Raw genomic sequence first — 17,241 nt, 5'->3', positions numbered from 1 at the left:
GGAAGATGGGGGCACCATTGGAGATGGGGATTGAATTCAATTACACTTACTTCTGAGTAGACACATTTACCTGTCCTTCTGCCTGTCCTCCTAAGACTCTCTCTCCATCCCCTTTGCGCTGGGCATCTCTTTAGCCCACTGAGGGGATGAGGTGCCTCTGCTATTAGAGGTAATACCTACCTGTGCATAGGAATGCTACCCTGGGCCCCTTTGGAGGACAGGCAAGATTGATGATGATGACGGTGGTGGTGATGTCCAAACTACACACAAAGCTGGGATTTACCATCAAGCAAACATACTTAGATTAAGGGTGCAATCCTAACACACTTACCTAGGAGTAAGTGAATAACTGTGGGACTATATGTGCAAAGACTTACTTGAGAGTAAGTCCCGCTGAATTCAACTTATTTCTGAACAGAGGTTTTGCACCACCTCCCATCGAGCCTTTGAGGGGATGAAGAACATCTGCCTTTAAAGCTAATATGAAAGGAAAAGATGGTGGCATTATTGGCGTTATTTACATAAAGAGCTGCAATAATTAAAAAAAACAGATCAGGTTGAGGTTTGTTACAAGGAACCCAAGAGCAGTGAAATGGGGGAAAGACCTTCTTTAATGGATTCATTAATTAATTGGAAACAAAATTGGCAATGTTTTATTTATTTATTTATTTATTGGATTAATATCCTGTCCTTTCTCCCAAAGGAGCCCAGGGCAGCAAACTCATCAACAAAATAATTAAAAATTTCACATCACTTTCTGGAACCATTTAATTTGTTCTCTGCAGTGCTGCTCGCTTCCCACTTTGAAATTTTCACTCACACTCTCCGTAAATCTGCAAATTCCGAATATTTGAAGTTGAAATCTTGTCTCGGAAACCTGGCTTCATCACTTCTTTCTGGAGATACATAGTTAAAATGAGCTTCTAATACTCCAGCTTTTGGACTATCTATTGTTGCATGTTCCAAAAGACATCTCCCATGAGACAGAACAATAACCTCCCAGCACCACCTTCTGGAACTTACCCTCCAGATAAGAGCAGAACCTAAAAGTGCCCCCACCTCACAGCCCAGAAAAGCAGTCCAGAAGGATTCATTGGCTAATGGTGGCGAAAGCCCCTGAGAGGTCTTGAAGAAGCAACAGAGTCATGCTTTATTTATTTATTTATTAAATGTATATCCTGGCTTTCCTCCCAAAAGGAGCCCAGAGCAGCAAACACGTGATAAAACACATGATAAAACAGCTGCATTTAGACCCCACCTTAAGAAACCATATTGGGATCCTTCTGATTTGGACAGTTATATGTTGTGCAGAGCAGACCTCCTGATGAGATGGTATCTGCCGGAGGCCCTCACCTGCAGAGCACAATGATCAACTGGCAGGGCTGGCACCAGGCATGACTGGGCCCTGGGGCACCAGCCTGCCCCAGGTGTGTGGCTCCTGCCAGTTCCACCTATCTCTCTCCTGTCCTTGCTGCTGCGTGCAAGGCTGCCGTCAACCAAGATGGCGGTTGAGGCTCCTCTAAGGGTCTGATGCTCCTGCTGCCATCGTGGTTGATGGCACGCATGTGCGGTACACTACGTGTGCGCACAGGCCTGCCATCAACCAAGATGGCAGTAGAGGCATCAGCCCTTTAAAGAAACTGCCTATTGGTTGATGGCAGCCCTGGTGCATAGCACATGCAGAAGTGAAGACAGGAGAGAGGTAGGTGAAGTGAGTGAACAGGCAGGTGGCCTGGAACCTGTCTCCCTCCGATCTGCGACAGGGACTGCCACAGATCGTGGAAGAGGAGCGCTACTCTCTCACCCTAATGAGGGCCCTTCAGGGGCCCCTCTGGGCCACAGTGGCCCTCGGCCAGGGCCCAACCTGGCCGCCCTTTGGCTCTGGCCCTGTCACCTGGGCATATAAGTGGTGAGACAATCTTTCAGGTGTCTGGATCCCAAGCTGTGTAGGGCTTTATACTTCAAAACCAAAACCTTGAACTTAGGCTGGTAGCCAATTGGCTGCTTCTGTTCTCTCTTCTGGCATAGGTCATTACCCTGGGTGCTCAGTATAGCTTCAGTCCCAAAAGAGGCCTAAACCATATTAAAATGGATTTAGATAATCAGCTTCATCTAAATGCGTCTAAAGTTGTCCAATCACTACACACTCAAAGCCTTTGTTCAAAAAGGCAAGATAAAGGTTGCCTATAACTATCTCCCTAATATGGTTTCCTAAGGTGGGATTCACATACAGCTGGGAAAAGCCCCTTGAAGAGGCCTTGTATGCCTGACAGCCAACCATTAAGTAGTAGAGCAAGCGTGATAGGTTAGGAATCTCCTTTACCGAATCTTTTCATAGGTGAGGCTTTGAGATTACCTTTGAAGTCTCTCACATTTGTTTTTATATCCAAGTTTAGTTCAAGTTCAGCTCCACAAATAAGGTGCACATCTTTTTGCTTTAGCCCCAGAAGACGTGAACATATGTGTTTTATTAGGAGATGATAAAAGAGGAGAGGGATAGGCAAATGAAAGACACAGAAGTGAAAGATTGGAAGTCAGTAACCCAATAAGCATGGAATGATGTAACTAAACACATGTATAGAATAACATTATCATCATCCTTCCCCCACCTGGCTGAGAAACCTTTTTTTGCCAAAAACTGACAGAGTTTATGTTATGGACTGCACCCTTTATCTAAAACTGGTTGAGCACAGAAATTTCACATTTCTTTTGGAACAATTATGGATTAGAGAAAAGTATTACACAAATATGTTATATTGGGATACACTCACTCTGATCTATGACTCATTAAAAAGGTCCTTTGGTATTCAATATTGGATAGCCTCAATTTATTACAAATGAAAAATCACATGGTGACAGCATAAAATATTATGTTTGTTTACATTTGAACAACAGCCAGAAAATCCATCACGATGTACTGCCTTAACAAGAATACAATTCCTTCTCCCTGAAAATAGGCAAGGGAAAATGGACACATAATTTTAGACTCATGGTTCTGTTAGTAGGACAGACTCTTAACACTTACCAGCCCGCTGTTCCCTAGCTGTGCTTTGGGGACTCGTTAATTTGATTTGAGGGAACCGCAACGATGCCACAAGAAATTAATTAATCAAATAAACTAGGGCTCTTAGCAATGTATGAATTCAAAACAAGAATGAAAATAGGATATTGAATGAATATCCACCCCTCCCCTCTGCCAAAGGTCATATTGTAAGCCAGCAATCCTGCACACATTAATTTGGAAGTAAATTAGGATTGCCAGCTCTTGAAATAAATAAAAAAAATCTGATACCTGGTGGGGACCAGGAAATGGGTTTCAGAGCAGGTCTGGGAAGGTGTGGGTCCAGGGGGCAGAGGGTCATGGGGGGTCAATTTTTGGAGCAGGGTCCCAGGCAGGTCCCTATCTATGAGTCAGTATGAAAGGGGAGAATGTTAACTACTGAGAAGAGTCCTTGGCCTTTCAAGCTGATTGGAGCAAATTAGGGTGAAAGGAGATGTATCAGCCACTGAGAAGACTCTTCTCAGCAGCTAACACACAGCCTCCCATTTCATGATTATTAGCTCCTAGGGATATCTGTTGTAGTGGAATGTGGACTCAGGAAATGACACAGAGAGCAAGGGAGATGATGGAAATGAAAAGGGGGGGCATGGCTGTGAGGTGGCATCGTGTGACTATCATAAAGGGACCCTGCACTTCTGAATTTACCACTACTGCATTTCATCTAAGATATACAGCTAAAGAAAGAGAAAAAAAGGCTGAAGGTGAGAAATAGTTGAGAAGTGGAGAAATAGTCATTTCCCTTGCTTTTCTAGCAACAGGCCTGAAAGAAAACAAATGCAGCCAAACCAGTAAATCCTGTTCGAAATTGATGTGGCTTACATCCAACTAATATGGCAATGATCAGGCTACAACTTTCAGTGTCTTTGGATCAGGCTAGGAATGTGTAGGAAAGGTTAATGTTTTCCATTTAAACTGTGTTAACTAAGTCAGTTGTATTATAATTGTTAATTAAACCATATAATTAATAAATGCATCTTTTTAGGTTCAAAAACTTAGTTCAGAAAAATAGCATGACTTGGCTATCAATAACACTGTTAGACCCAACCCCAACCAGTATTCTGTCAACAGCACAGGGAACAGAGCCACCCCTAGGCACCTGAAAGCGGGGCACCTGCCCCGGGCCCCATGCTTTGGGGGGCCCCCCACGCTTGGCGATGAGAAGCTGGGCTGTGGCAGGGTTTTTTCTCTTCAGCTGTGCAGTCTTGCCAGCAGCTTCCCGCTCTTGGGGAATCTCCCGCTCTTCGGCTGCATGCCTGAGCGGTTTTTCCCCTCTCCTGATGAAACTGATGTGGGGGAGGAGGAGGGCTGAAGTGGGTAGGGGAGGAGGAAGAAAGAAGAGGGGAGAGGAGGAAGGAGGAGGGGGGAGAGGAGAGAGGAGGAAGGCGAGGGGGAAGTCAAGTTTGATCATTTGCATGCCTATTGAGTTCAATGGGATTTACTCCCATGCAATCATGCTTGGAATAGGTAAAATTGACCATGGAGGAGGAGGAGTGGGAAGGGACAAAAGAAGGAAGGCAGAGGAGGGGATTGGAAGGGGAGGGGGAGGGAAGGGTCAAAAGGGAGGGGATAGTAGGGAGGAGGAGGTAAGGGCAGGTTTGGACATTTGCACGCTTTTTGAGTTCAATGGGATTTACTCCTGTACAATCATGCTTAGGAGAGGTGAAACTGACCTTGGGGAGGAGGGGGAAGGGGGAGAGAAGGGGAGGAATGAGGAGGGGAAAGGGTGGGTAGGCGAGCACTGGGCAGAGGGAAAGCCCCATTCATTTCCAAAAGGAAAACATTGTGAACAGTATCATTGTTTTTCAGAGGTTTTCCCTCCTTTTTATTCTATAGAAGGCACATGTAGTCTCCCACCCAAATTTAAACCAAAGCTGTCACTGGCCATATCCACACCACACCTTTATTTTATCTTAGACAGTCATGGTGTCTCCCAAATAATCCTGGGAAGTGTAGTTTGTGAAGGGTGCTGAGAGTTGCTGGAGACCCTATTCCCCTCACAGAGCTACAATCCCCAGAAGAGGGGCTAACTACTTTGGCTACTGGAGCTCTGTCAGAGAAACAGAAGTCTCCTCTCAGCACCCTTCACAACCTACACTTCCCAGGATTCTTTGGGGAAAGCCAGGACTGTCTAAAGTGAAATAAAGTGTGCTGTGGGTAAGGCCCCCTGATTAGCCAAGCCAAACAGCTGTGAGTCTGGCTTTTAGAACACTGACATTTGGTTCTTTCTAAGCATGCCCAACACTATAATAGACTACAATGTTAAATTTCTTAAATTAATTAAAAATCAGCCAGGCGTTTTTTTTTAACTTTTAAACTGCAGAAGATGAAGTTTAGAGCATGGGGAAAGGTGAGTAATAGGATTACAGGTACTCTGTGAACATGGCTGATTTTTAATTAATTTCAACAAATTATGACACCACTGACAGGATACAGAGCTATATTGCGCTACTTGAATTCTGCTTCCCACTGACAACAAAAATACAATGCTCCAGCAGTGCTAAAGGGCTTTCATGTGGAAGCAACTTGAGATTCATTCTGGATTTTCTTTCTGGGGACTTTGGGAGAGAGGAAAGTTGAATAATTTCCTCTCTCTAGGCTTCTGGAGATGTGCACAGGGTGGAGGAAAATTTGTATTCTCTAGGGTTATGGGCACCTTTCTCCTTTAGAGAAGACCTGTAAAAGTGACTACAGAAAGGGCAGGTAAACAATTATATGAGCAGTCTTTGGAAAGGACAATCAAATAGAGCAGACTAAAATTAGTTCCCTTTCATAATAGCTTTCACGAAATAATGAACACAGCTGCCTTTATTTCAATATTTATGGTAAGGAAGTATATTTATTCTTAAAAACTGCAAAAGGCAGAATAACATTTTATTCATCTAATCACTCAAGCCCTCTCTCTTCTCTTTTCGTGTTTAGTTTTGCACACCCTAGAGATTTTCAATTCCGAATATTTGGTTACTCATCCAAATTAAAGCCAATGTGTCATATGTTTATGATCCACCCATGTTCATCTTAAGTGTGTTCTCTGTGTTATCTTAAAAATACATTAACATGCTTCAAGATATTTAAATTAAACACAGGCTCTCTTTTGCAGCTGAGCCTCAGCCCTGTTTTGCTTATACTCCAGTGGATTTCCTTTCACATTATGAGTGAATGAGGGTCAAGAGGAGGTGCAGCTTCAGTGCAAGCTCAGCACAAACTAATATATTCAGACAATCTAAATATTCACTATAACGCTAAAGTCCTTTTCACTGAGAAAGGATTATTTTTTTTACAGAAGGGTTGTGTTTCTCCTCTTCTTGGACACACTCCTCACTATCATGGCAGTGTCAGAACTGGTCAATCAAGCCAGCACCTCTCAGCTGCTGGAGGGGGAAACAACAGTTCCCAGGACTCTTTGGGAGAAGCCATGTGCTTTAAATGTATGATGTGTATGCAGCCACAGTCCACTGCTCCAGGCACTTGCCTCCATTCACAGCTCAGCAAAGGGTTCTTCACATGTTAAACTGAATGCCGGTACAAGTGCTTTTGTGAAAGAGTGCATTTGTTGATTTATACAGCTCAGCGATTGCATACAAAGGTAGTCAGGGTGTACACTTGTTGAATGTAATGTGTGAACACTCCTTTAGTGACATATCCAGGAATGGAGAGAAGTGGGGAGAGTTTAGCAGCCGTTTCTTATATGCTCCATTTACTATTAAAAGCAGAGCATGTGCAGAAACACACAATCTGTGTTTTCTATGTGAACAGGATGAACGTGTGAATAATGTCCCCCATCACATCTAATTCAGCCCTGGAGCTGCAAACATGGCCCTTTTTAAGCACCTGGCAGGCCACAATATATGGCTGTTGTGCAGGCCTGGTGCAAAAGACCTCTGTTTCCATAACAAAATGGCTCTGGTACTCCAGGTGTAGGGGGGGTAAGAGTTATCTGCTTTATTATTTCTTGCCTTTGTCTTCATTTTAAGAGGCAGCTGTAATACTCTTCTGCATTTGATTGTTATCCTCACTCTCTCTCCCCGCCCCCTCCCTGCCCCAAATTAAACAGCACAGAGAATAAGCGACCAGGAACCCCCATCAATGAATATGCTCAAGCTCAGCTGCAAGAAGTCATCAAGAAAATGCGAGAAAAGACAGCCATGTATAAACAAAAGCTGACTGATCCAGTCATCTCCTCTCCTGAACCTAGTCCAACAGCCAGTAAGTTAATGGGAAAAACAGCACCCCATCCACACATGATTATAGTATACTTGAATGTAATAAATTGGCAGCATTAGCCAGATCCTCACACTGGTTTAAACCCATTTGTTTCCTTGCCGTATAGATGAGGCCTGTACAATGTGTGATCCAGCAAGCCAAGCATAAGTCTACCAGCCCAACTTTTGTAGCTTCGCTGGTGCTTGACACTTTGCCCTGTTTTTGCAACTCCAGGAAGGAATCAAAACAGGAGATTACTGAGTGGCTAGTAGACTGCGTTTGGCTTTGTGGTTCACAAGTTGTTGAGCTCTTGTATAACATAGATCAGTGCTCCATCAGCTGGTTAAGAGCTGAGGTCTACCTGGAACTCCAGCCTGCAATGTGGATATCACTCCTAAAAGCTCATGCAACTGGGGGAAAGTTGAGTGAAGAGGTGGATCCCACAGAAAAAGCTATATTAAAGTGTAGATCATTCACACTGGTGAATATGGAATATATAGATTTAAGACTACTGAGGTTAGTAAAACAAGGTTAATATAAACCAAGCACTTTGGCTTGGATATGTCTGTACATCAGGCCTACAGTTGTTTTTGAACTCCTATTTCCCAGCTATATGCATTTAAGGAGCTGATCTTCACACTTTCTATATTTAGGGAATTCTCTCTCCACCTTGAAGTGTGCACTACAGAACCCTTTCAATTGCAGAGGATTCTGGGACAGAATGTTGTAGGGTAGTCATTTACATGATGTGACCTTCTGGGCATCATGGTTGTCTCATAGGAACTGGGAAGGCACCCTATAACATACAGCTGTCTATGCATTGCAAGGGAAGATCAGCAACGGTAAACTGTCTGTTAGAAAACATATCTGCCATTACTAATAAGAACATAAGAAAAGCCTACTGGATCAGGCCACTGGCCAATCTAGTCCAGCATCCTGTTCTCACAATGGCCAACCAGTTGCCCATGGGAAGCTTGCAAGCAGGACCTGAGTGTCACTCTCCCCTCCTGCCGTTTCCAGCAACTGGTATTTGGAAGCATACTGCCTCCAATTATGGAGGCAGAGCATAGCCATCGTGACTAGTAGCCACTGATAGCCTTATTCCCTGTGTATTTGTCGAATCCTCTTTTAAAGCCATCCAAGTTGATGGCCATCACTTCCTCTTATGGGAGCGAATTCCATAGTTTCACTAGGCGTTGTGTGAAGAAGTACTTTCTTTTGCCTGTCTTGAACCTTCCAACATTCAGCTTCATTGGATGTCCATGAGTTCTAGTCTTATGAGAGAAGGAGAAAAGCTTTTCTCGATCCATTTTTTCCATGCCATGCACAATTTTATACACTTCATCATGTCACCTCTTACTCGCCATTTCTCTAAACTAAAAAGCTGCTGCAACCTTTCCTATTAGGGGAGTCACTCCACCCCCTTGATAATTTTGTTTGCCCTGGGCTCCTTGGAAGAAGGCATGGGATATAAATCTAATAAATAATCTTCTCAATGAGAAATCCAACTCCTTAAAACACAGTTATGAAAACAAAACATTTCTTTAAGGGATCAACAATATAAGACTACTGTCTCTACTGTCTATGCCTTAGATTCCAGGAACAAATGGTTTTTATAATCTACATTAATTGGAACTAAAGATTATGGATGGGGAAGAATTTTGATTTAGTTCATGTTTATTTTAGGGAAAAGTCTGCATAAATTGAATATATTCATGAAAGTAACATATAAAATGCATTATATCAGGAGAAAGTGCTTGCCAAAATGTGAACATCAGTCAAAACTGCATACAAAAATGTGTTTATTTGAAGAAAGTCACACTAAAATGTTGAAGAATTTTCATGAGGATTTTTAAAAATAAAAATTGCAAATTGCTGTGATAACTGAATTAACAGAGCAATCCAAATGATGGGAAGCTGGGGGGGGAGGTTGAAAAGGAGCTGGCGGAAGTCTCTGCAGCATTCACTTCCCGCTGGGGAGCCACCAGCCCTGCTGAGCACCAGCTCCATCGGCAGCTGTAGGCACGAGTGGGAAGGAAGAAGCCAGCTCCCATGAATCGGCCTCCTGGGAAGTAAATGTTCCCCGTAGAGGCCCATTACAGTTTTTTTACTGCACTAGCCTTTTGGCCGGCAGAGTTTCCAGGCAGATTGGGACCCGGGGAAGGGCTCCGAATGTGAGGAAGATCTCGCATAAGTCCCCCCCTGTGGCTCCGCCTCCACCATGATCCCAGAACACCCCATTTTCTGGGCTTCTGCCAGCCTTCCATCCATTGGGCTGGCTGGCTACAGTGGACTTCCGGCAGTGCCAGCAGGCTCCTGGCAGCACTGCAGCTCAGTTGGAGTGGAGAACTGCTGCCGGTGGAGCCCAGTGGAACCCAGTGGTGTTGGGAGCCTGCCAGAACAGCCAGGGGTCTGTGTCATCCAACTCTCCCCAGCCTGGTGGAAAGGTGAGTTGGATTGTGCCCTAAATTTGCAAAAAGGAGAAACTGGGAGAACCAAACTTGACAGATCTGTCCATCCCTACTAAAGACATATTTGGAGAGTCAGAGCCTGTATGTGACTCTCAGAATGGAATCTTTTCTATAATATAAAATTGTGTAAGATTTTGGGCATAAATGTCATTTTCCAGTTTTATTTTTAAGAGCCACCTACACTGACAATAATCTAGTAAGTCACAGCTGGATATGTATCTCACCTTAAATCAATTGACCACAGTATTTAATAACTGTCTGAATAAATTTATATTTCTTTCTATGCACAACAGAAAGAAGAAAGTGTATAGTTGGTACATTCAGTACATCGAGAATGCTATTCATTCTTAAGCTGAATTTAATAAGCTAGACAAATGTAATGAGATGATTGGGATAACGAAAGCCTGTCTATTTCTTTATGTTTCCTAAGAAAAGTAGGAGCCTGACATTTAAAATCGTGATTTTTCAGTTTTTTAGTCCAGTACTCACATACATTTTTTCTTCACTTGATAAAAGATTTCAGCAGTAGCAGATGATGGGGTAGAGCACCAGCCTGTCGGTTGCTGTTGCTTATCACAGGGGGATGGGGCGAGGTAGCAGTAAGGTCAGTGCAGTGCAAATGCACTGGCAGGAGTGCCAGATTGGCTCCACAGTATGTTTGCACCACATCAACCTCACTGCTGCCTTGCATCTCTACCTCCCGGTAAGCAGCAGCAATACAACCACCTGGAGTGCTGCCACCCCACCGTGCTGAATGCTACTGGATTTTCATCTGTCTTGTATTCAGGTGCACTTACAGCAGAAATTGAACACCATGTGTTTATGAAAAGAGTGGAGAAAGAAGGAGGCCCCTCTTAGTGGCCCTGGCCCCACCCTCAGTATAAATATCCTTGCCAGCTCCACCCCCCAGACCTCTGCACCTTTGGCAAAGGTCTGAAGGGGGAACAATTTACAATGTACAATTCACGTTGTGATTTTATGGAACAATTCATTTGATTGCTTTACAGGGTACGGAGGGAATTCAGACTAAACTGGTTTATTTTCATCAGCATGTTTTGAATTAGCATATAGTGGCCAATCATGTGATTAGGTCTGACATACTCCCAACAAACTGATTAGCAATCATATGCAAAAGGTCATATAACCAGGGCTGGCCTTACCATAAAGCAACCTGAAGCAGTTGATATGGGCAACAAATTCCAATAGGGATGATGTTCCCTAGCCTCCAGGTTCGATCTCTCTGGTCATTAAAAACATTTTCCTTCCAGTCCATATTAGAGGGATGTTATTTTGATTTTTCCCTTCAGGTGTGAAAGTATGTTACTGTGCAATCTTATACATGTCTACTCAGACATAGAGTTCAAGGGACACACTCCCAGGTAAATTACAAAGGCTGGAACTACACTGTCAATGGAAACTGGATGGCTAGTAGATTTGATCACTCACTAATCAACCCTATTTGAAATAATCCACTGTGCATCTAATTCAGGGGTGGAGAACCTTTTTCAGCCTAAGGGCTCCATTTCCTCACGGGGAAACATTTGGGTGCCATGTGCCAGTGGAACGAGGGCCATAGACAAAAGTGGGCAGATCAATGGCTGTGGCTCTTGCCTTTGCATAGTAGGTTGCTATACAGCCATGCAAAAGTCTGAGGCTTCCATGCATATGCACACAGAGACAGAAAGACAGGCAGGCAGGCAGGCAGACAGACGAACACTAGAGATGGGAGAGAAATTCAGTGCAGTTCACCTTTCAAGACTCATCTATCAAATTCACACTTTCCAAAATAATATGAGAACTGAAGCACAGCTATCCTCTTAAATTCGCACTTATTCAAATTTTGCAATGCAGTTTGTCAACCAAACAATGCTTACAAAAATGCATATACTGGGGGAAATGTGCATAAAAATAAATATATGAGGGAAAATAACCTACAAGAAATGCATTATATGAGAAGAAATTGCTTGCAAAAATGTATGCTTTAGTAAAAACTGCAGACAAAGTTTTTATTAGGAGAAATTCACACTAAAACACTGGAGAATTTTTATGAGGATTTTTTTTAAAAAAAATTGCAATCTGCTGCAGAAATGTAGAGAACTGGATTTAAGATTGGAAAAATGAGAATTTGAGAGAACTAAAACTGACAGATATATCCATCCCTAACACGCACAAAACTCTCCATCATCCATTCAAACGTGCAAGAGTCATTATCACAGTTCAAGGACGTATTGGTAAAAGCACTTGAGGAGGGTATGGCATGGGGCTAGTGAGAAGCATGGCCTGGGGAAGTCTAGATACAGAGGCGTGTCCATATCAATTTTGAATTATTTATTTATTTATTAAATTTATATGCCACGTGTAGGAGCCCAGTCCTTGAAATCCTTGATAGTTGCAGGTGCATCTGTACTTTTAAATTATATTCCTGTAGTATGAGGATTAACAGCAGGACAACAGAAATAAATTTTGTGAGTCCTTATTGTTGCTAAGAGACTTACAGTATACTTTAAGCATGGAAGATTAAACACCCACACTGCCCTGGCTGCATTTGAACATTTTGCATATAGACATCAGTTTCAGGAGGATACCTATTTGGACATCCAGAGGGCTTATATTACTGATGGTATCCTTAATGTGTGTGTGTGTGTGTGTGTGTGTGCGTGTGTATATACACACACACTTACATAAAATTATATATATATATATTATATAATATAAAATGTTCATATATATATGTTATTTTATGTATTTTAATTGCATTTTATGTATTTTTATTTATTTTAATGTTTTTGTGATCTTTATTGTGTACAACTTTTATTATGTACATGTTCGATTTTATTGCAAGCCACCCTGAGTGCCCTATTATAAGGTAGAAAGGCGGGATAGAAATATTTTAAATAAATAAATAAATGTGAGATGATGGGTTTTATTATTATATATATTATTTCTCTTTCTCATTTATTGATTGATTGATTGATAATCCTTTTCTTTTTCTCTCCTTTTGTTAAATTTGCAAATAAAAAAATTAAAGAAAAAAGATATAGAGGCTTAAAGAGCCACATTTCACTTCTGGGCCTGAGGGTCCCTGTTCCTGATCTACTGAGGCTGCTTCAGACAGCACTTTATTCCATTTTCCCGACATTTCCTTACCTGTCAATTTTGGTGTTTTATGTGACCTTTCACACAATGTAAAAGCCACTTCTGCAAATCTAGTGGAAGTTTAGTGCTCCTTTCTACGTAAATTGCTTGCAAAAAAAAATCCACTTGCAACCCCGTTAACATGAAAAATCATGAGAGTTTGGCTTTTTATTTTTCCTGCAGTTTTTTGGGGGGATCACACTACCACCGCTACATAATAAAATTTGGGGCAGCATTCTGGCACACAGAAGCACACATGTGCACACCATGTCCGCTGGTGTGAATGAAATTTAGCTTGACATGGTAGTATATTGATGAAAAAAACAGAACAGGTACTTCAGTATGAAACAGAGCTTGGAAAAGTTACTTTTTTGAACTACAACTCCCATCAGTCCCAGCCAGCATGGCCACTGGATTGGGCTGATGGGAATTGTAGTTCAAAAAAGTAACTTTTCCAAGCTCTGTAGAAAGAAACATTAGAAATTGGAACAGAAGCACTAACATTATAATCAGGAAAAATAACACAATAAATCCCATGTCTGAACGTAGCCTAAATGTAGTTATATTGCATCCTGCTAAAAAGGGTGATAAAAAGCATTTCATCTTTCACACTTAGCACTAATGTCATCATGGTGTAAAGAAATATGCATAGGGAACTATTAACAACAACAATAATATTGTTAGTCCCCCCACCCTGCTTAACACGTTTCTGAATTTTGCTGGCAGTTAACAGAGATCAGCAAGGAGGAGTATATTTTCTGAGTATATAATTTGCTCTAGATTCAGAGACCTTTGTGTGTTTGAAAAATAGTGTGACATGCTGCCTCTTTGGAAACTTCTCTAGCACCCAAAAAGAAGGTGCCACCCCCTCCACCAAAAGAGGAGAAAAAGGCAGAAGAAGCCAAAGCAGAGGAGGAGCATTACTGTGACATGCTATGCTGTAAATTCAAAAGGCCACCTATGAAAGGATACATAAAGAAAATGAAGCTACCAGAAAGCATAGATGCATACACAGGTAAGCTGAATGCTTTCTTACAGAAAGAGGCGCTGACAGCTGCACATGCGATGAAATTACTGGCAACCTGTACTGATTTTAAAGGCCTCTGTTGACATTAGGGTTCCTTTGGGATAAGTATATTGCTCTGCTATACAGATAAGTAGGCGTGTTGGCACTAGTCATTTATTGTACGCAGTGCTAAAATGAGGAATCGATAACACCCATACCAATTGATATACTGCTTAATTTAGTACATAAGCAACCAGGGCCACCCAGTGAATCTGCCATCCACACATGGTCAGTCAGGTTTGACATCTAAGATGACCTGTGAAATGGAAAAAGAAATCTGACATAATACCTGAAACTGTTAGGGGGGAGGGGGGAGGGTTAATGAGTTCTTGTTATTGCTTTTCTTGTGAAAAATATAATGTTCAAGCACTTTGGAATCCAGAGTATGCACTGGAAAACCATGAATAAAAAGCTATTAATTAAAAAAAACAGAATCTAGAATGCCAGTTCAGTCATCAAACTCAGTCCAGTAGATCTCAGTGTTTTCAGTCATGAACTCACCTTTAGCGAACTTGAAACATGGGATCCACTATTAATTTGAGGATTGGCCATAGGGGATTGGGTTGCTCAGTCTGCAATTGGCTAGCTAACATGCAATGCCTGAATGGTTCTTGAGCTGTAATTAATCCTGACGCTTTCCTTGGATGTTTTATTTATATTTTGAGGACAGTATATTCTCATGCCTGGAATAAGAATAGTTTTTTATTAGAGATGTTCACATTTTCTTTTCTAGACCGCTGCTACATAGGATGGTTGTTCTTGGTCGTCCTTGCTTATAACTGGAACTGCTGGTTCATCCCACTGCTATTAGTATTTCCAGTTCAGACATCAAGCAACATGATATACTGGATTGTGGCAGACATCTTATGTGATATCTGCTATGTCTGTGATCTGGTGTTATTTCAGCCCCGAGTACAATTTGTGAGAGGTGGAGATATAATAGTAAGTAAAGGTGTGCGGGAAGTAAGACATAGAACAATCAAATGACCAGTGAGAAAGACCCTGTCGTGTAGCAGATAATGTTGGATTTGGACCAGAGAGACCTATGTTTGAGTCCCCACATAGCCATGAAGCCCAATGAATCCCCTTGAACCAGTTGCTATCTCTCAGACATACGTGAAACAAGAAACATATGATTAAGTATTTGCACATTACCTGAGCTTTCTTCTAACAGCCTATTCTGTAAACAATTTTCAGTACAAAAATGACAATATGTGCAAACAAAGCCCACCTACCCATCAGAGCATATCAGTTCATTTTCAGTGGAAAGGGCAGCTACAAGCAGGCATGCAATCATTTTTAAATGAGTTGGGAAGGCTGCACTGGGTGTTCCAAGTGGTAGAAACAAGTGGAAGATGAATTTATTTTGAGATGTCTGTTGAACTTCCTTGGCTAGGGAACAGCATCAGTTCCCATAGAGAGCAATTTAAAAATAAACATCTAATCATTCTTAATAGATGCAATGTTGACAGTTCTAATGCTAATGAGAGCACATTCATCCATCTTCCAAAGACCTGTTTATATCTGCGTTACTGTCTATGGACCCACACTCCTCCTCTATGAGATTTTTGTTACCAACAGTATCTTCCTCACCCCAGTAATTTTACTTTTTAAAAATGATATTTAAAGAGAGATAGACTGGTGAGAACTAGGGAGAGGGCTTTTTCAATTGTGTCCCCCACTTTGTGGAATTCCCTCCCAAATGATCTCCGCCATGCTCCCTCTATGATGAGCTTCTGCCGGGCCTTGGAGACCTGGCTCTTCAGGCAGGCTTTAGGGGTGGGTTAGGTTTTATTATTGTTGTTGAGATTTTTAATGTTTTAATGTATTTGTATGTTTTTATTTTGTACGTCGCCCAGAGTGGCTGGACAGCCAGCCAGATGGGCGACTAATAAATTTAATAAATAAATAAATAAATAAAAAATTTCCCCATGCTGAATCATGAAGTTTTAATCATGCCTAAAATATTCTAAAAAACCATGTCCATATACCTGCATAGGCTTCTTCTCTTATTTCCTAAAATATATTCTTTATTTTGTAGATATTTGTTGTTGTTATGTGCTTTCAAGTTGATTACGACTCATGGAGACCCTATGAATCAGTGACCTCCAATAGCATCTGTCATGAACCACCCTGTTCAGATCTTGTAAGTTCAGGTCTATGGCTTCCTTTATGGAATCAATCCATCTCTTGTTTGGTCTTCCTCTTTTTCTACTCCTTTGTTTTTCCAAGCATGTTTTCTCATGATGTGTCCAAAGTATGATAACCTTAGTTTCTAATGATAGTTCTGGTTTAATTTGTTCTAACACCCAATTATTTTGCAGTCCATGGTATGTGCAAAGCTCTCCTCCAACACCACTTTTCAAATGAGTTGATTTTTCTCTTATCCGCTTTTTTCACTGTCCAACTTTCATATCCATACACAGAAATCAGGAATACCATGGTCTGAATAATCCTGACTTTGGTGTTCAGTGATGCATCTTTGCACTTGAGGACCTTATCTAGTTCTCTCATAGCTACCCTCCCCAGTCCTAGCCTTCTTCTGATTTCTTGACTATTGTCTCCATTTTGGTTAATGACTGTGCCAAGGTACAGATAATCCTTGACAAGTTCAATGTCCTCATTCTCAACTCTAAAGTTACATAAATCTTCTGTTGTCATTACTTTAGTCTTCTTGACGTTCAGCTGTAGTCCTGCGTTTGTGCTTTCCTCTTTAACTTTCATAAGTGTTCATTTCAAATCATTTCTGTTTTCTGCTAGTAGTATGGTATTGTTTGCATATCTTAAATTATTGATATTTCTCCCTCCAATTTTCACACCTTCACCTTGGTCCAATCCCGCTTTCCGTATGATATGCTTTGTGTATAGATTAAACAAATAGGGTGATAAAATACACCCCTGTCTCACACCGTTTCCGATTGGGAACCAATCGGTTTCTCCATATTCTGTCCTTACAGTAGCCTCTTCTCCAGAGTATAGGTTGCGCATAAGGACAATCAGATGCTGTGGTACCCCCATTTCTTTTAAAACATTCCATAGTTTTTCATGATCTACACAATCAAAGGCTTTGCTGTAATCTATAAAGCACAGGGTGATTTCCTTCTGAAATTCATTGGTCTGTTCCATTATCCAATGTATGTTTGCGAATTGATCTCTGGTGCCTCTTCCCTTTCTAAATCCAGCTTGGACCTCTGGCATTTCTTGCTCCGTATATGGTAACAGCATTTGTTGTAGAACCTTGAGCATTACTTTACTTACATGGGATATTAAGGCAATAGTTTGATAATTACTGCATTCCCTGGGATCCT

The 17,241-nt window shown here is 41.6% G+C and overlaps 1 protein-coding gene across 1 annotated transcript in view; it reads left to right on the top strand.

The window, feature by feature from the left end:
• Nucleotides 1–17,241, top strand: part of CNGB3 (cyclic nucleotide gated channel subunit beta 3) — a 119,467-nt gene that overhangs the window by 60,892 nt on the left and 41,334 nt on the right. Inside the window, 3 exon segments of the mRNA XM_061607103.1 lie at nt 7,113–7,264; nt 13,712–13,882; nt 14,667–14,875. Coding sequence (XP_061463087.1) covers nt 7,113–7,264; nt 13,712–13,882; nt 14,667–14,875 — 532 coding nt within the window.

Source organism: Rhineura floridana, chromosome 1 (assembly GCF_030035675.1).
Source record: "Rhineura floridana isolate rRhiFlo1 chromosome 1, rRhiFlo1.hap2, whole genome shotgun sequence".
Lineage (NCBI taxonomy): Eukaryota > Metazoa > Chordata > Lepidosauria > Squamata > Rhineuridae > Rhineura > Rhineura floridana.
This window is presented reverse-complemented; position numbering and strand designations above follow the sequence as displayed.